General features: G+C 58.0%; 1 protein-coding gene across 4 annotated transcripts in view; it reads left to right on the plus strand.

Moving 5' to 3' along the window:
• The window catches only part of VAX2 (ventral anterior homeobox 2), a 30,271-nt gene extending 11,024 nt beyond the window's left edge, over positions 1–19,247 (plus strand). The window contains exon 5 of one of the 4 annotated variants that reach the window (XM_054065948.1): positions 18,630–19,245. In XM_054065948.1, coding sequence (XP_053921923.1) covers positions 18,630–19,121 — 492 coding nt within the window. In that variant the 3' untranslated portion in view covers positions 19,122–19,245. Of the gene's footprint in view, positions 1–18,629 lie in introns of all 4 variants that reach the window. The other 3 variants (XM_054065949.1, XM_054065947.1, XM_054065946.1) reach the window with 3 other exon arrangements.
• Positions 19,248–19,671: the final 424 nt, after the last annotated feature.

The following is a 19,671-nucleotide window of genomic DNA, read 5'->3' on the forward strand; positions in this document are numbered from 1 at the left end:
TGCTGCGCGGTCCTGTGAGTCTCTCCGTATTTTGGTTGCAGAGTGAGTAGTTTTGGTAAGGAGCAGGTTTATATCCATGGGATACAGGGAGGTGTTGGCTGCCGACACGGCTGTGCCGTGGCTGGGAGCGACGCACCCCGTGAGCTGGGTGCTGCACGGGGGTCCCTTTCCTGGGATCCGGTCCCAGCGTCGCCTCCATGGAGTTAGGAAGGACATGGATGGGTTTGGAGAAGGGCTTTGGCTCGCTGGGAAGGGACGGGCGGCTGGTGCATCCATCGGGATCACAGAGGAAAGGGCTGTGCCGAGCAGGGTGCCAAGAAGGAGCCGCCTCTCCATAGGGACCGAATCCACTTATTTACTGCTTGCTTGGTGCCTCATTGCTGCCTTCCTCACTCAGTGAGAAAATTCACACCCTGGAGGCCGCGGCTGTCTCTTCTCCTCTTCTCCCCTTCTTCCCACACCCTCTTTTTCCACCATCTCTCTGTCTTTTTTAATCCCTTTCCGTGCTTTTCACAGCATTTCCTCCCCTGCAGCAAACCCTTGGCTGCACCTTCCTGGCTCCTCGTGCTGCTCCCTGCCCCTTCCAAGCCACCACAGTGCCCAGGGATGGCATTCCCAGGCTCGGTGTCCGTCTTCCTCCTCTCATCAGTGGGATGCAAATCTCTCGGAACATCGTTTCAGGCTCTCCGCACGCTCAGGCGTCACCCCCTGCCCCGTGTCCTCGCTGGTCGTGGCTGGGACGTTTCCTCCAGCTGGGTGACCACAGGGTTTTCCAGCACCTGGAGGGGTTCGCATGGCTCCACGCAGCGTCCTGGGCTGGTTGGGAGGTTTCTTTGGTCATCGCAAGAGTCGGGTGACCACAGGGTTTTTCAAAGGCTCTTTAGACCTGGAGGGATTTGTGAGGATGGTCCACTCTGGATGTGGCCTGGAGATGGGGCAGTCACCACCGGCCACTCCTGTCCCATGGAGCTCCTCTGTGTCCACTGCTCGGGCAGGAAAAAATCAAAGAATCAGGGTATTTTGGCTACTTTTGAGGATTTCCCTCCCAGCGTTATCCAGGAGCAGCTCCCGTGTTCTTGATATAAAGGTTTTATTGGTGGATTCCCAACCAGCAGCATCTTATGCCTCTTTCTTAGTTGACCTTTGGGTCACGCTGATGGTTGGGACACTGGGACGGATTCTTTCCATCCCTTCAGCGAACAATATCCTGGTTTTAGGGTTAGGAAGCATCTCCTTGCCTGCACCCCCTGGCTTTGTTCCCTGTAGGGACCCATGGGTGCAACGGGAGCCCACCACGTCCCACCACGGGAGGGGAGAGGAAAGCAGGGGTTAAGGAGGAAGGGGCCACAGAGGAGGGTGGGGGGGTTTTTTTTGTGCCTGTGAACGTTCAGAGGGGGAAGAATGATTCATCTCCGCTCCTCTGTGAAGAGAGAGTGGTTCAAGCAGCGTGATGAGATAGGAAGAGACACGATGTCATCGCAGCTGGAGAGCTGCAGCCAAGCATCCCCCCCGTAAGTGGGGCCGCTGATCGGGCTGCACCCCTGAGAAATCCTGCTGGAGAGGGAAGAGGGAAAAAAAAGCCTCTTTTTAGCTCTTATTTCACTTGCCCGGCATCTGATCCCGGCTTGCGGCAGTCTCGGAGCTGGAGGCTGTTGCAGGGAAGGCAGAATGGCCCTGTTCCATGCCGGGGAGGTGGGATCTTCTCGCTTTCCTGTCTCTGGTCCCTGCTCCATCCTCCCAGATCCAACCCCGCGCCTTGTTCCCTGTCTGTGGGGCTCAGCCTGGTCTGAAAGCACCCGGGGGGCAGTTTCAGAGCCACCCACTCTCGGGCGAGGATGAGGATGGTGCTTCCATCCAGCTCTCTCCATCCTAGGGAATTCGCCTCTTCCTTCCAGGGAACCGCGTACCTGTTCTGCCTCACCGGGAGCTGCTCGGGCTCCAGCCTGATGCTGTGTGTGCCTCAGCTAATTAACCCAGGGGCATAGTCAGTGCTAAGTGAGTTTAATTAATCAGGAGAGTTTCATTAATGTGACCTGGAGATGAGGATGTGCCGGCTCCTGCATCCCAGGGGAGCTGCTCCATCCCAGGTGAGATTCCCACATCCCAGGTTACCTCCAACATCTCAGGTGAGCTCCCACATCCTAAGTGGGCTCCCACATCCCAGGTAAATTCCTGCATCCGAGGTAAACTTCCACATCCCAGGTGATCTCCTGCTTAGCAGGGGAGATCCTGCATCCCAGATGAGGTCCCACATCCCAGATGATCTTCCACATAGCAGGGTAGCTTCCACATCCCAGGTAAACTCCCACATCCCAGGTGATCTCCAGTATCCCAGGTGAGCTCCTGCATCCCAGGGGAGCTCCTGCATCCCAGATGTTCTCCTTCATCCAGGGGAGATGCAGCATCTCAGGTGAGCTCCCACATCCCAGGTGAGCTCCCACATCTCAGATGAGATTCCACATCCCAGGTGAGCTCCAGCATCCCAGGTGATCGCTCACATCCCAGATGGAGACCTGCAGAGAGGCCACCCAAGCCCATCCTGGCACGACCCATGCAGGATCCATCCCCGTGCTCCGAGCAGAGAGTCACCCGTGTCCATGCTTTCTCCAGGCGTCACATCCCAATGCCTTGGGGGAAAAGTGCCTCTTCTTTGTGTCATTACGGGATAGAAAACTCAAGGCCGAGAGGAGGCAGAAGGACCACGGGGGGATGGCAGAGGGAGGATAATTCCCTCAAATCCCCCGGCAGGAGGAGAGGGGATGGGCTGGCCCAGGGGATTTGCCTGGGCCAGGAGGCTTTGCTTTCGGGGTCAGGAGTTCAATGCCAGGCTCGGGTTCAGGTGACCTGGGGTAGACCCTCAGTCAAGTTGAACAAGAGCTCCTTTGGAGGACAGGGCACATGTTCTCCATGTGCACCCAGCTCCAAGGCAGTTCATCCTCTCCCAAAGGCAGGAGGTCCAGGGGACAGAGATATCCTCCATGTCCAGGAGTGCTGGTGGCAACTCTTGAACCCACGGACCTCCTGGAAGATGCTGGTGAGCTTTTGGGCTCCTCGACTTCTTCGCTTTGGAGAGGTATAGTAGGACACAGAGAGGAGAGAAGCCTTAGCGTAACACTGGCTGCTGGGAAGTCCATGGGACCCCTATGGATTCATAGGATGATTTGGGTTGGAAGGGACCTTAAAGATCATCCAGTTCCAACTCAATTCCCTAGTGTCCCCCTTGCTACGATGGGTTCCACCACAGCCGGCTTGGTAGATATTCCTTGGGATGAACCCCTGGGCCATTCTTGGTGGAGGCTGGGCTCCTACAGCTCCATCATCCCAGTATCCTCCAAGCATCCTCCGCAGCATGGAGCAGAACATGGGAGAAAGCAGTTGAGATGGAGAAGGGGCAGGAAGGTCTATTTATAGCCCGGCAATTAGGATGATGCCATTAAAAATTAATCACACCTCAAGTCATTAACAACTATCAGTTCCCACAGTGAGAGAGAGAGAACAATGAAGCAGTGGTTGGTGCCAGCACAGGTTGTCCTCCCAAGGGAAGAACCACGGGAAAGCTGTGGTCTACAGCAGGTGGGAGGCATCCAGAGGGTGGTGATGGGAGCTGTGGGTTGGAGAGTCCCCAAGGCAGGTAGGACCATAATTCTCATTGGCTTGTGGCAAAGCAGTGCACGCCTCATCCTCGGGGTCTCTGCAGTCCTCGGGGTATGGGGAAGCTGGATTTCCAAAGCTTTGGAAAACCCTTTTCTGGATCGTGCAGAAAATACAGGTGTCATAGACAAGTACGATCTTATCGGAGGAGGCATCCACCCATCTGCTTCTCCATCTGTCCATCAGCCTATGCATCCATCCATCCATCCGCCCATCTATCCATCCATTCATCCATCCATCTGCCCCTCCATCTGTCCATCAACCTATGCATCCATCCATCCATCCATCCATCCATCCATCCATCCATCCACCCACCCACCCACCCACCCATCCCTCTACCCATCCACCCTGCTCTGCTGGATGCTCCTGAACCACTTCTGGTGGAGCTTTCCATGGACATAGTGAAGGGTTCCCTGTTTCCCTGGAGAAGTTCCCTGCCAGACTAGGTACGAACCACCTCCTTGAGGGACCTGGGTTGCTCTAGAGCCATCCCCAGGGATGTGGGGACAGCAGGATGGGGAGGCAGCCGGCTGTGGGGAGCATCGTGGCTGACCACGGTAACCAGCATCTGGCTAAAACCTTGTACCCCAAGTCTGTTTGTACCCCAAGTGGGTGGCAGTGGAGGACCATCGCTGTCTTCAGGGCCTTCCACGCCAGCCTGAGTGATGCCCCATCCCTGGAGGTGTCCAAGGCCAGGCTGGATGGGGCTTGGAGGAACTTGATCCTGTGGGAAGCATCCCATGACAGGGGTTTGGAACTGGATGGGCTTTGAGGTCCCTTCCAACCCAACCCATTCCATGATTTGATGATCCTGTATTTAATGATCCGGATGCTGAATGTATCCGGCTCCCACCAGGCTTGGAAGAGAGATGGATCCTGTGTCCCGTGGCAGGAGGTGGCCACTGGAGATGCCTGGGGTCACCCTGGGAGCATCGGGGCATCTACAGTAGTTTCAGGGTCCCCATCTCGTATGCCAACCCGTGTCAGACCATGTATGTGGAGTAAACCCGCTCACATGGATGAGCTAATCCCATCTCCTCCCCGTGGCGCGGGCACGTGGTGGGGTTTACCCGGCAGCCGGCGGGACATGGGCTGGTGGCAGTAAATCTGTGTGACACCCAGGTAGCACCCAGAGGCAGGACCAGGCGGGCACAGCTCAGCCGCTGCCCCCCAACTGCGCTCCTCCCAAAGTCCCCTTTGTGATGTTTTGCTTCCCCAAAGACATCAGAGATATGGGAAAGTGGGTTTGGGTGGTGAGAACTGGCTTCTTGGCTGGATAACATTCCTAAAGAGAGGAAAGAAATGGACTGGGATCAGCCCTGAGGAGAAGGACTTGGGGTGCTGGGGGAGGAGAAGCTCCACAGGAGCCCCAACGTGTGCTCAGAGCCCAGAACCCCCCCGTGTCCTGGGCTGCACCCGGAGCAGCGTGGCCAGCAGGAAGGGAGGGACGGGATTCTGCCCCTCTGCTCCGCTCGGGGAGACCCACCTGGAGCCCTGGGTCCAGCTCTGGAGTCCTCAGCACAGGGAGGACACGGAGATGGTGGAGCAACTCCAGAGGAGGCCACGGAGATGATGGGAGGGATGGAGAACCTCCATAGGAGGCGGGATGAGAGTTGGGGTTGTTCAGCCTGGAGAAGAGAAGGCTCCAGGGAGACCTTAGAGCAGCTTCCCGTAGGGAAAGGGGCTCCAGGAAAGCTGGGGAGGGGCTCTGGATCAGGGATAGGACAAGGGGAACAGTTTTGAGGTGCAAGAGGGGAGATTGAGATGAGATCTTTGGGAGAAATGTTCTCCCGGGAGGGTGGGGAGGCCCTGGAACAGAGCAGTGGTGGCTGCTCCATCCCTGGAGGGGTTCCAGGCCAGGTTGGATGGTTCTTGGAGCCCCTGATCCAGTGGGAGATGTCCCTGCCCACGGCAGGGGGTGGAACTGGATGGGCTTTGAGGTCCTTTCCAACCCAACCCATTCCGTCATTCTATGAACTCAGCTGGCGCCTGGAAAAATCACTGATGGAAGGAAACGTGAAGGAATTAATTGTGGTTTTTATCACGAAGCGTTCTCATTCCCGAAGCCAGGCCTGTTCGCCTTGTGGAAAATGGGAGGGAACACCACATCCATGTGGATGCTTTGCTGGATCTCGATGCTGTGGGAGGGAAGTGACCCTCCTAGGACAACCAAACTGGATGCCGGTGGCCACAGGGGGGGCTTTGCTGTGGGTGACACCACCCCACGCCCTTGTGTTGCAGTCGGTCCTGGGCAAATCCCACTGGATACTGGGCTATCTCCTGATATTCTGATCCTCCTGGGTGTCTCCCCCATGGAGAACGTCCCTGCTGGGCTGGCTGGTGCCGAGTGGTGTCTCCCATCCATCCCAGGTTGTGCTTTCTGGAACCCAAATAATGAGGGAATCATCCATCATCTCCAGACACCTTGGTTGTCTGGATCTGATTTTGGGATGATGGAGATACCCCTACTGGGACACCACACTCTGGGACCACCAGGCTGGATGGAGGAGGACACTTTTCCCTCTGGTCAGTCCTGCGAGCACCGTCTCTTCCAGCTCCTTCATCTCATTTCCATTTGCAAAGGGAGTGGGAGCACCCGGGAGGATTTTCCGCTGCTGTGAAGCGGAAAATATCTGGAATTTTGGAGCCAAAGCAGGCCAAGGGCTCACTTCTGGCTGGAGGTTGGATGAGTGGAGAGGCAATGGGGATGCTCTTTAGGGATGAGCTCCTGGGATGGATCAGAGCGTCTCTGTGCTGGGCTGGAGCAGAAGGGTTGGGGTGGGTGGCCCAGAGGTGACGCAGAGGGATGAACCCATCCCGCTCGGTGCTCACGGAGAGGCAGATGCGTTGCGCAGCCACCGCGCCGTTATGAAACCTCTGGTTGAAGTGGCTTTGGGACACGAGCCATCCATCTGCCCCAGCCTCGACGGCTCCATTTGGGACGGAGGGAGGAAGAGGAGGAGGAGGAGGAAGGGTGATGGGGTGCTGTGGTGAGGCAGGATGGATCCCACCTTCCTCCGTGCCGCGGCGGACATCAGCTGATGGCGGCTGGGAGCTAATCCTGGTGAAGAAAATGGCCTCGCTCGGCAGCTCCGAAGAGTCCCGGATGGCCGGCGTGCCGGAGGGGCGCGTGACTGCGCCGGGGTCAGCGCCGGGGCAGGGCAGCCAAAATATAAACACCAGGAAAACCCATAACACAGCTCCACCCGTGCCGGCGATGGTCATGGAGGTTCCGCGGTTGGACAAGGATGGTCCCATTTGGCCACCGAGAATGGAGAGGCCAACGGGGTCGGGGTTTGGGAGGTGGTGTTGGATGCCGGTGTGAAGGATGCCGGTGTGTGGGATGCCGGTGTGTGGGATGCCGGTGTGTGGGATACCAGTATGAGGGATCCAGTATGAGGGATGCCGGTGTGAGGGATGCCGGTGTGTGGGATGCCGGTGTGTGGGATGCCGGTGTCAGGGATGCCGGTGTCAGGGATGCCGGTGTGAGGGATGCCGGTGTGTGGGATGCCGGTGTGAGGGATCCGGTGTGTGGGATGCCAGTGTCAGGGATGCCGGTGTCAGGGATGCCGGTATCAGGGATGCCGGTGTGAGGGATGCCGGTGTGAGGGATCCGGTGTGTGGGATGCCGGTGTGTGGGATGCCAGTGTCAGGGATGCCGGTATCAGGGATGCCGGTGTCAGGGATGCCGGTGTGTGGAATGCCAGTGTATGGGATCTGGTGTGTGAGATGCCGATATGAGGGATGTTGGTGTGAGGGATGTTGGTGCGTGGGATGCTGGTGTGAGGGATCCCAGTATGAGGGATGCGGACGAGAGGGATGTGGTGTGTGGGATGCGGATGTGAGGGATGCTGGTGTGAGGGATGATGGTGTGAGGGATCCGGTGTGTGGGATGCCAGTGTGTGGGATCTGGTGTGTGAGATGCTGATATGAGGGTATGTTGGTGTGAGGGATATTGGTGTGTGGGATGCCGGTGTGAGGGATCCCAGTATGAGGGATGCGGATGTGAGGGATGTGGTGTGTGGGATGATGGTGTGAGGGATCCGGTGTGTGGGATGCCGGTGTGAGGGATCCGGTGTGAAGGATGCTGGTGTGTGGGATGCCGGTGTATGGGATCTGGTGTGAGGGATCCGGTGTGAGGGATGCCGGTGTGAGGGATGCCGGTGTGAGGGATGTTGGTGCGTGGGATGCTGGTGTGAGGGATCCCAGTATGAGGGATGCGGATGTGAGGGATGTGGTGTGTGGGATGCCGATGTGAGGGATGATGGTGTGAGGGGTCCGGTGTGTGGGATGCCGGTGTGCGGGTTGTCCCTGCTGCTGGGAGCATAGCATTCCATCCCATTCTCGTGTGGGGAGCTCGGATGCTGCTGAGGGGTCTCGGTCGGGATTAATGACTCGGAAGGCATTTGTTTTGTCGCTCAGATGTGTTGGATGGAATGCAGGGATGGGAGCAGCATCCCAAGCTCCCAGCATCCCAGGGCAGGCTCAGCCACTGGAGAAGGGGCTGGGGGAGGAGGAGCCCAATTTTGGGCATTCCTCAAGTTCCTGGCACAGGGAACTGGGGACCAAATCCCTCACGCGCTCATTCCCGGCTGCCAGGAGCCGTGGCAAAGCAATGCTCCCAGCGCACGCTGCCCCACGGCTGCTCCTGAGGCTGATGGGACCGGGAGCACAGCCGGGAGCTCCTGCTGGACCATGGATGCTCCATGCCTGGATGCTGGGCGTAGAGCTGCCATATCCCCACATCCCATAAATCCGCATCCCAGCATTTATTCCCTTTCGCCGAGCTCCGCCTGTGCCGCTGCCCTCATCCTGCCCGGGATCCAGGATGCTCAGCGCATCCCTCTCCAGCGGCTCTGGCCACGGCAGGGAAACCCAATCCCATGCGGATGCTCCGACACGGAGATCTGCACCCACATGTGTGTCCACATGTGGAAAGGAAAGGAAAGGACCGGGAGGACCCGGCAGGTGGAGGAGGCTGTGGGGTCATCGCCGCGGTGCATCCCATCACCTAGCGGGAACTGGGGGGGGGGTGATGTTAAAATGAGAAAAAACAGGATAATATGGAAAATTCCAAAGAAAACAGTAAATAGGAAAAAAACAGATAGGATAAAATCAAGTAGGATAAAATAAAATAGAGAAGAATCAATTAAAATAGAATAAAAGGGAAGGGAAGGGAAGGGAAGGGAAGGGAAGGGAAGGGAAGGGAAGGGAAGGGAAGGGAAGGGAAGGGAAGGGAAGGGAAGGGAAGGGAAGGGAAGGGAAGGGAAGGGAAGGGAAGGGAAGGGAAGGAGGAGAGGAGAGGAGAGGAGAGGAGAGGAGAGGAGAGGAGAGGAGAGGAGAGGAGAGGAGAGGAGAGGAGAGGAGAGGAGAGGAGAGGAGAGGAGAGGAGAGGAGAGGAGAGGAGAGGAGAGGAGAGGAGAGGAGAGGAGAGGAGAGGAGAGGAGAGGAGAGGAGAGGAGAGGAGAGGAGAGGGAGAGGAGAGGAGAGGAGAGGAGAGGAGAGGAGAGGAGAGGAGAGGAGAGGAGAGGAGAGGAGAGGAGAGGAGAGGAGAGGAGAGGAGAGGAGAGGAGAGGAGAGGAGAGGAGAGGAGAGGAGAGGAGAGGAGAGGAGAGGAGAGGAGAGGAGAGGAGAGGAGAGGAGAGGAGAGGAGAGGGAGAGAAGAGGAGGATAAATTCAAATAGAATAAAATGAAATTGAATCGAATAAATAGAATGAAACAAAACAAAACAAAAGAAAAACCCAATGTAAAATGTAACAAAATAAAATTGAATAAAATAGACTAATAAAATACAATAATGTACCATAAAATAACACAAAATAAGGTAAAACGACCCCGTAGTGCCCGTGTCACACAGACATGGGACATGGGGGCACCACAGCCTGAGGGGGGGGGGGTGTGCAGGGACCTCCCCTGGGCTCCCCAGCGCCTCCTCTTCTCCAGGCTGAGCATCCCCAACTCAGCCTGGCCCTGCACGGGAGGTTCTCCATCCCTCACATCATCTCCGTGACCTCCTCTGGACCCGCTCCAACAGCTCCAGGTCCTTCCTGTCCACCTCACAATGACCAAGAGCATGAAGGCTCCGCCGCGTGTGTGTCGGGTGGAAATGCCGACCGTGCCCTGGGGACTCTCCTGCTGCAGCAGAAGCTGCTGTGGCCATCAGGGCTGTGGCTCCCCTCGACCTCCTCCTTGGAGCTTGGGCATCGCTGGCTTTGCTGTCAGCAGGTGGGAAGGGTGTTTTGGGAAGAAGGGACTTTGGGGAGGTGGTTGTGGTGGTTTCCTTTCTCCCTCCCCACCTCTGAAGGGAGATGTGATGGGAGTCACGCAGTCGGTGATGGATGAACTTGCAACCCCAGGTCCTCGTGGGGTCGAGCTCAGCGCTGCAGGGTGACAGTAGGACCCACAAGGAGCAGCTCCGTGGTGCCACAGGGAGGGCAACCGGCTGGTTTCCACACCAGCGTCTTCTGAAACAATCAGGCAGAGGGTTTCAGCCCTTCCGAGCTGCTTTTTCCGTCCACCACACAGTTGAGGCTTCATGCTCTTGGTCGTTGCCAGGTGGGCAGGAATGACGTGGAGCTGTTGGAGTGGGTCCAGAGGAGGACGTGGAGATAATGCAAGGGCAGGAGCATCTCCCGTAAAAGGCCAGGATGGGAGAGTTGGGGTTGTTCAGCCTGGAGAAGAGAAGGCTCCATGGAGACCTTAGAGCAGCTTCCAGTAGGGAAAGGGGCTCCAGGAAAGCTGGGGAGGGGCTCTGGATCAGGGAGAGGACAAGGGGAACAGTTTTGAGGTGCAAGAGAGGAGATTGAGATGAGATCTTGGGAAGAAATGTTCTCCTGGAGGGTGGGGAGTCCTTGGCCCAGGGTGCCCAGAGCAGTGGTGGCTGCCCCATCCCTGGAGGGGTTCCAGGCCAGGTTGGATGGTTCTTGGAGCCCCTGATCCAGTGGGAGGTGTCCCTGCCCATGGCAGGGGTGGAACTGCATGGGCTTTGAGATCCCTTCCAACCCAACCCATTCCATGATTCCCTGATTCTGTACATCTGTGGGTTGTTCTTTTCCTCCTGCCTTTGGCATCGTGCTGTTTCTTGCGTATCACATCTCTGAGGGCTCTCAGAGTGATCTTCTCCGTACGGCTCACCTCCTCCCGTCCTCTGAGAGTCACCTTCCTTCTCTGCTGAACGCCTGACCTCTCCTGTCCTGCTCTTCAATCCCATTCAAATGCACCTTCTTGTCTATTTGTCCGCATCTGAGCTTGACCTGACTGTCCTGTCACGTGTGGTCCTGGGTCCCACAGCCCCAGGCAGGGGGCTTGCAGCCACCAGGAGATGTGGGGTTCTTCCTGGGACTCCTCTGGAGCAGGAGGAAGCTTCTCCCCACTGTCCTGGCTGTGCCCTAGATTGACACATAGAATAGAATCATGAGATGGTTTGGTTTAGAAGGGATCTCAAAGCCTCATCCAGTTCCAATCCATGGGCAGGGACACCTCCCACGGGATCAGGGGCTCCAAGGCCCATCCAACCTGGCCTGGAACCCCTCCAGGGATGGGGCAGCCACCGCTGCTCTGGGCAACCTGGGCCAGAGCCTCCCCACACTCCAAGGAGAACATTTCTCCCCAAGATCTCACCTCAATCTCTCCTCTTACAGCTCAAAACCGTTCCCCTCGTCCTGTCCCTGCTCTCCCTGATCCAGAGCCCCTTCCCAGCTTCCGCAGAGCTGCTTTCCCTACTGGAAGCTGCTCTAAGTTCTCCCCGGAGTCTTCTCCAGGCTGAACAACCCCAATTCTCCCAGCCTGGACTCATATGGGAGGTTCTCCAGCCCTCACATCATCTCCGTGTCCTCCTATGGACCCACTCCAACAGCTTCATGTCCTTCCTGTGCTGAGGATTCCAGAGATGGAGGCAGGACTCCAGATGAAGGTGCTGGGCATGTGGTACCCACCAGGACTGTGCCAACATGGTCCTCTCTGCCTTTCCTCCAGGCTGTGAAGGGTGTCATCACCGCTTCATAGGCACCACCAGTCCACCCAGTACCTTGGATGAGGAAGAAAGTGGCCACGTGAAGCCAATCTCACCAAAGTGGACTTCGTGGTGACTGATGGGGAGTTGGGAATGAAACTGGAGCAAAAGATGGAGTAGAGGACTTGTGATGTGGAGGAGAATCTGTAGTGGAGAGGAGATTGTGAAAGATGCTGCTAAAAGACGAAGGATTGAGGCTGGAGGGAAATTACTCATGGGTTTGTCAAGGACCGCATCTGGTTGAGCTTATTTACGTCTCCAGTGATAGGAACTCGGGGCTTGATCATAATGGGGGATGAAAAGGACATGGATCTCCTAATTAATGACAAGCTGTGCATGAACTTTCGCCACAAAGGCAAATGTGATCGCGCTCATCGGATCTGTCACCAGCGCGGATGGGTAAGAGCTCACGTCAGCCTACGAGGCAGGAGGAAAATCCTTGTTTAGCAGAGCGTGTTCAGCTTAGGTCGTGGTGCTCAAGGGTGATGGGTGTGGAGGGGAACCACGGAGGTGGGTCGAGGACTGGAGAACTTCCTGCAAGAGGATCAGACACAGAGAGGGCTACAGAAAGCTTCTACCTCCGGAGGTGCAATCCCCACCGGTGGCATCAGCCCTCATGAAAGAGGAGTGAGAGCAGAGGACGTTCCAGCTGGGAAGGGGCTCAGGATGGTCCCTCTGTTCGGGGATAGTCTCCCAGAAGCAGCACTGGGGAGGAGGAACCCAATGGGTCCTCTTCCCCCGAGGAGCATATTGACACCCTTCCCCAGCTGAAACTCACGTTGGAGCGTTTGAGACCGGTGTCCCCTCCACCGTTTCTCCCTCCTGCTCTTTAGCTTTTCTCCTCGTGTCCCCAGTGGGGTGGAACTGGGTTCCAGCACCAGAGAAACCCACGCCCATCAATATCCACTTCTATTTCTGTCAGTCTATTTACTGGTATTTAGTGTCACGCACAAACAGATCACTGCTGCCTCCAGAAAGTTCCTCCCCAGGTGACCAGGAGCTCCCAGGAGAAGCAGAAGCAGAGAGGAAAATCCAAAACAGCAACAAAAATGAGCTCATGTGAGAAGATGGAGGTTGAGGAGGAACCTTCTGTAGAACTTCTACTGAGCAGTGCTTGTTTTTCACCACCTGTAGAAGACAACTAGAACGTAAAAACTGACCGTAGGAACATGAGGGCTGAGAAGCTACTGGTGGCCAGTGGTGAAGTAGAGAAACCAGGATGAGGGGTGTAAAGTTGTCCTGTCCATCAGGTTGACCTGACCATCAGGTCTTTCCAGCATCTTAGGGAGCGCTCACCATGAGAGGGTACCCAGATCATCAGGTTAAATCTTGATGGATCTATACTCAAGGCCAGGTTGGATGGGGCTTTGTGCACCTGGATCCAGTGGGAGGTGTCCCTGCCCATGGCATGGAGTTGGAACTGGGTGGGTTTGGAGGTTCCTTCCAACCCAAACCAGTCCATAGTACCGCGATGGGTCTGTTCTGCAGTATTTACGAGTCCCTTCTTCATCCCATTTGTGTTCTGGCTTCCAGGGTGCCCCGTGGCAGGGACTGACACCATCTGTGCCACCCAGAGACCCTTCCTCCTCCTTCGCTCTGGCTTCCAGCTGCTACCTGGTGACCCACACCTGATGTTAGGAACCCTCTTGGGCTGTTGTCCCTGCTTGCACCGGCTGTGATGCCGTGGAGTGGGAGCGTGCTCCACCTGCCTCTTCCCTTGGGGCTTGGTCCTTCCTTCCGAGGCTCTGAGGTGTCTGCTCACCCTTCTCTGATGTGGGGTGACAGGGCTCCTCAGGTCGCTCCAAAGTTGGTGAGAGCAGTAACCCACGGGCTGACACCGTGGTGCTGCTCAGGATGGTGTCAGACGGGATAGAAGGAAAGAACTCGTTATGATGGGAGTGGTGAAACGCCGGTCTCAGGATGTCCAGAGAGGTGGGAGATGCCCCATCCCTGGGAATATTCATGGTCAGGTTGGATGGGCCTCTGAGCAACCTGTTCTGCTTCAAGGTTGCTCATTGCGTGAGGATTGGACTGGATGGGTTTTAAAGGTCCCTTAACACCCAAACCATTCCCCGATTCTGAGAGTCTTTGTCCTCCTCCCACTGTGCTAGAAGGTTCAGAGTGCTTTGCAATGCCGGGGCTGCCTCAGTTTCCCTTTGCTTTGAAATCCCTGTGCAACCTCAGTGGGTCTCCGAGATGCATCAGCATCTCAGGGTACCTGGAGACGATGCATTCAAACCGGGAAGGTGCAGACACCAACGAGAGACAGAGGAGAGCTGGTGGTGGCTTCCCAACTCTGGAGCCTCGATGGGCTTGGATGGATGCTTGGGATAAAGGAAGCAGAGTTTGGGTTTGGTTTGTGGCAGCAGGGGCCCTGGAGAACCCTGGTTTGGAGAACGGAGATGGTCCTCAGCCAACTGGATGAGCTCCATCACATCCTCCCCGGCACAATGTGATGACTCCAGGGCTGGGGTGTTGCATCCAGGAAGGGCCAAGAGATGCTTGATCCATAGGTGGTGGTGCTGGGTGTGGGAAAGGTGGGTGCTGGTGCACCCTCCCTGCCAAGGAGACGAGGAGCCCACTGCCGCTTCCTGCTGGGAAGATGTGGGCAGGTCCTGGGCACGTCATGCCCATCCTCAAGGATCTGACCATGCTCATGGGAGTTTTGCGAGCTCTTGCTCTTGAGCGTTGGGTGCTTGAGGGACGCTTTCGGTGGAGAGCACTGGGGTTGGATGGAATCACATCTCACCTTCATTGAGGCATCAATAAAGACGCAGGATGTGGGGCTGTGGAGCCCCTCCTGGCATGGATGGGGACAATGGGGAGGGGACAGCAGCCCGGGGAACCTGGCTGGGATGTGGACCCAGCGATCTCTGTAGAACCAAGGGATCCCGAGGTCTCTGTGTGGGGCTGAGGCGCGCGTGGGCAGGGAATGTCCTTGAGAGCTTCCATGTGGGACCCTGTGGGTAGAACGTGGGTTGGAGTGGCCTGTGGTTCCAGGAGGTCTTGGCTGTGGGATGTCAGCTCAGCCCTGTGGTCCTGATGTCCCACCATCACCCAGGAGCATCTCCTGCTGCTCGTCCTCAGGCATTTCCAGGCTCTGGATGGTTTCACCCAGACATCAGATGCCTGGAAAGGATCAGGGGGCTGAGACCTCCTCCACCGCCACGCACCGTGGGTCAGGGGACACACGAGGGCCGTGGCAATGAGCCACTGTCCCACCCCGATGAGTTTCTGATACCTTGGATGAGTTTGAACCCCTCTGCGCCCCTGGAGCAGATGGGGACAAAGCCTTTACCAATGCGCTGGAGTTGACTCTGGGGTCCCGGTTGACTCATCCATTCCCATCCGCCATGCTCTAATCCAAGTGTCTTCCCATCCATCTCCTTCCCTCACCTCCATCTCCGTCCGCCTGTCTGTCCCTCACGCCTCTCTCTGTCTGTCTCTCTGCCTCTCCTACCCCTCTGCTCTGCCAGGGAGGGATGGAAGGGGGGGGGCTGCCCTCCCAGGGGACACCTTAGGGGGTGCAGAGGGACAGGAGCCACGGGCTGGGGACCAGGGACCACATCCCACCCGGTGGGATCAGTCAGTTTTGGGGTCTCCCAGGTGCTCAGCCCAGGATTGCTCCTTACTTTTCCCGGGAGCTCGTTGGGTTGGGGGTGCCCCGAGCTGGGAGAGGGCAGAGGAGCGGAGCTGTGCCCATGACATCCAGGGCCACTCAAAGCCATCCTGTCCCCAGATGTGTTCCCCTGCGCTGTAGCAACGCTGGGGACCTCCAACCTGCCCCGTGTCTCGGCCCCACGAGGGAAGGGTTTGTAGGTGGGGACATGGGTTTGGTGACCATGACAGAGGAAAATCCAGCACATCCCATAGCTCAGCATCCCCAGGGCAGAGCTGGGCAGTGATGGGGTGGCTCTCACCTTGGGCTCCCATTGCCAGGCTCCCATCCCTGAGCTCCCATCCCCAGGATCCCAGCCCTGGGCTCCCGTCGGCAGCGTCCCATCCCCAGACTCCCGTCTCCTGGCTCCAATCCTAAGGATCCCATCCCTAGAGTCCTATCTGCAGGCTCCCATCCTTGACCTCTCAGCCCCAGGTTCCTGCTCCTGGGCTCCCATCCCTGGGCTTCCATCTGCAGAGTCCTGTCCCCAGGTCCCCATTCCCGGGCTTTTGTACCCAGGCTCCTCCTCTGAGCTCCCATCCCCAGGATTCCACCATCCCTGGACTCCTATCTACAGGGTCCTGCTCCTGGGCTCCCACCCCTAGGCTTCCATCTGCAGTTTCCCACCTGCAGAATCCCATCCCTGGGCTCCCATTCCCAGACTCTCATCCCCAGGGTCCCATCCCTGGGCTCCTATCCACATGGTCCCATTCCCAGTCTCCTGTCTCCAACCTTGCATCCGCTGGGTTCCATCCCCTGGCTCCATCCCTGGGCTCCCAATGCCAGGATCCCATCCCTGAGCTTCCATCCCTGGGCTCCCAATATCAGGATCCCATCCCTGGGCTCCCAATGTCAGGCTCCCATCCCTGAGCTTCCATCCCCAGGCTCCCAGTCTCCGGATCCCATCCCTGAGCTTCCATCCCTGGGTTCCCAATGTCAGTATCCCATCCCTGAGCTTCCATCCCTGGGATCCCAATGTCAGGATCCCATCCCTGAGCTCTCAGGATCCCATCCCGGAGCTTCCATCCCCAGGCTCCCAATGTCAGGATCCCATCCCTGAGCTTCCATCCCTGGGCTCCCAATGTCAGGATCCCATCCCTGAGCTCCCAGTCTCAGGATCCCATCCCTGAGCTTCCATCCCTGGGCTCCCAGCCTCAGGATCCCATCCCTGAGCTTCCATCCCCGGGCTCCCAGCCTCAGGATCCCATCCCTGAGCTTCCATCCCTGGGCTCCCAGCCTCAGGATCCCATCCCTGAGCTTCCATCCCCAGGCTCCCAATGTCAGGATCCCATCCCTGAGCTTCCATCCCCGGGCTCCCAGTCTCAGGATCCCATCCCTGAGCTTCCATCCCTGGACTCCCAATGTCAGGATCCCATCCCTGAGCTCCCAGTCTCAGGATCCCATCCCTGAGCTTCCATCCCTGGGCTCCCAATGTCAGGATCCCATCCCTGAGCTCCCAGTCTCAGGATCCCATCCCTGAGCTTCCATCCCTGGGCTCCCAATGTCAGGATCCCATCCCTGAGCTCTCAGGATCCCATCCCTGAGCTTCCATCCCTGGGCTCCCAGTCTCAGGATCCCATCCCTGAGCTTCCATCCCCAGGCTCCCAATGTCAGGATCCCATCCCTGAGCTCTCAGGATCCCATCCCTGAGCTTCCATCCCTGGGCTCCCAATGTCAGGATCCCATCCCTGGGCTTCCATCCCCAGGCTCCCAATGTCAGGATCCCATTCCTGAGCTTCCATCCCTGGGCTCCCAATGTCAGGATCCCATCCCTGAGCTTCCATCCCTGGGCTCCCAGTCTCAGGATCCCATCCCTGAGCTTCCATCCCTGGGCTCCCAATGTCAGGATCCCATCCCTGAGCTTCCATCCCCGGGCTCCCAATGTCAGGATCCCATCCCTGGGCTCCCAGTCTTAGGATCCCATCCCTGAGCTTCCATCCCCGGGCTCCCAATGTCAGGATCCCATCCCTGAGCTTCCATCCCCAGGCTCCCAATGTCAGGATCCCATCCCTGAGCTTCCATCCCCAGGCTTCCAGTCTCAGGATCCCATCCTGGAGCTTCCATCCCTGGGCTCCCAATGTCAGGATCCCATCCCTGAGCTTCCATCCCTGGGCTCCCAATGTCAGGATCCCATCCCTGAGCTTCCATCCCTGCTCTCCCAATGTCAGGATCCCATCCCTGAGCTTCCATCCCTGCTCTCCCAATGTCAGGATCTCATCCCCGAGCTTCCATCCCTGGGCTCCCAATGTCAGGATCCCATCCCTGAGCTTCCATCCCTGGGCTCCCAATGTCAGGATCCCATCCCTGAGCTTCCATCCCCAGGCTCCCAATGTCAGGATCCCATCCCTGGGCTCCCAGTCTTAGGATCCCATCCCTGAGCTTCCATCCCCAGTCTCCCAATGTCAGGATCCCATCCCTGAGCTTCCATCCCTGGGCTCCCAGTCTCAGGATCCCATCCCTGAGCTTCCATCCCTGAGCTCCCAGTCTCAGGATCCCATCCCTGAGCGTCCATCCCTGCTCTCCCAATGTCAGGATCCCATCCCTGAGCTCTCAGGATCCCATCCCTGAGCTCCCAGTCTCAGGATCCCATCCCTGAGCTCCCAGTCTCAGGATCCCATCCCTGAGCTTCCATCCCTGGGCTCCCAATGTCAGGATCCCATCCCTGAGCTCTCAGGATCCCATCCCTGAGCTTCCATCCCCAGGCTCCCAATGTCAGGATCCCATCCCTGAGCTTCCATCCCCAGGCTCCCTATGTCAGGATCCCATCCCTGGGCTCCCAGTCTTAGGATCCCATCCCTGAGCTTCCATCCCTGGGCTCCCAATGTCAGGATCCCATCCCTGAGCTCTCAGGATCCCATCCCTGAGCTTCCATCCCTGAGCTCTCAGGATCCCATCCCTGAGCTTCCATCCCTGGGCTCCCTATGTCAGGATCCCATCCCTGAGCTCTCAGGATCCCATCCCTGAGCTTCCATCCCTGGGCTCCCAATGTCAGGATCCCATCCCTGAGCTTCCATCCCTGCTCTCCCAATGTCAGGATCCCATCCCTGAGCTTCCATCCCTGGGCTCCCATTCCTCTCCCTCCTGGCCCCTGCAGGATTTACCTCCTCCCTGGAAGCAGCAGGTGCGGAGAGGCTTCTGCAGTCCCTGCGGTGGGGATCGGATCTCGCTTGGGCGTTGGTTCTAATGCGTCTCTCCTGTCTCTCACTCTCTCCTGGTTCTCGCCTCTCTTTCCCCGGATTCCCCGCGCTCTCTTTCTATCCGTGCCTTTCTGTCTCCCCATCCCTGTTCCCCCCTCCCCAACCCCTCAGGTCAAGGTCTGGTTCCAGAACCGACGCACCAAGCAGAAGAAGGACCAGAGCAGGGACTCTGAGAAACGTTCCACCACCACCTCCGAGTCCTTCGCCACCTGCAACATCCTCCGGCTGCTGGAGCAAGGCCGGCTCCTCTCCATCCCGGCTCCCCCCAGCCTCCTCTCTCCGACTTCCAACCCCATCACCGCTCCTACGGGCAACGGATCCAGCTTGGCCACCCCGGGAACCACCTCTCCTGGGCTCAGCGGTGGGAGCAGCCCACCGGGACCAGGAGCCTTCAGCCTACAGGTTCCTTCCCTCGCCTCCTCTTCCTCGTCCTCCTCATCCTCGCCCAGGCTGCCGGCCGCCCCGCTGGGCTTTGGGGGGCCTCTCCTGGGCAGCCTCCACGACCTCCCGGGCGCGTACGGACTGGGCACCTCTGCGTTTGAGCCTTACACGCGGCTGGAAAGGAAAGACAATTCGATACCCAGCAAGAAGCCGAGCCCTTAAATCCAACATGAGTGTCAAAAGGTCTCCCCCAAACCCCCGTCCCCGCAGCCCCCACGTTCCCCCCGCGCCCCGCACCGGGGTTGGCTTTGGAGAGCGGGAGGTGGAAGATGGGTTCCATCCCACCGGGATGCGGGCACACGCGTGTGAGCGTGCACGCCTGGTCCTCGCACACCGGTCACCCCAGTTCAGCCGTGGAGGACACCCCGCAAGTCCTGATGCTGGACCTGGTCATACCTGAGGGGGTCTCCGGGTGTCCCGTGTCACCGGTGATGTCCCATCTCTCGCCAACACCACTGGATCCACCAGGGCCAAGTCCCCCCTCCAGGGATCCGGGAGATGATGCTGGTCTTGGTGGGAGAGCAGCAGCTCCGGAGCAGATGTTAGGGTGTCACTGGGCTGTCACCCCAGAGCCTGCGGTGCTGCGGTCACCACTGGGAGCAGGAGGGCACCCCGAAAGATAGACCACAGGACAGCGTTGCGGGGTGGGTCTGGTGGCCTTGGTGTTCTTGGGCAAGCGTCCTGCCTCAGTTTCCCCACCTGCAAAGGGCTT

Source organism: Cuculus canorus, chromosome 4 (genome assembly GCF_017976375.1).
Source record: "Cuculus canorus isolate bCucCan1 chromosome 4, bCucCan1.pri, whole genome shotgun sequence".
NCBI lineage: Eukaryota > Metazoa > Chordata > Aves > Cuculiformes > Cuculidae > Cuculus > Cuculus canorus.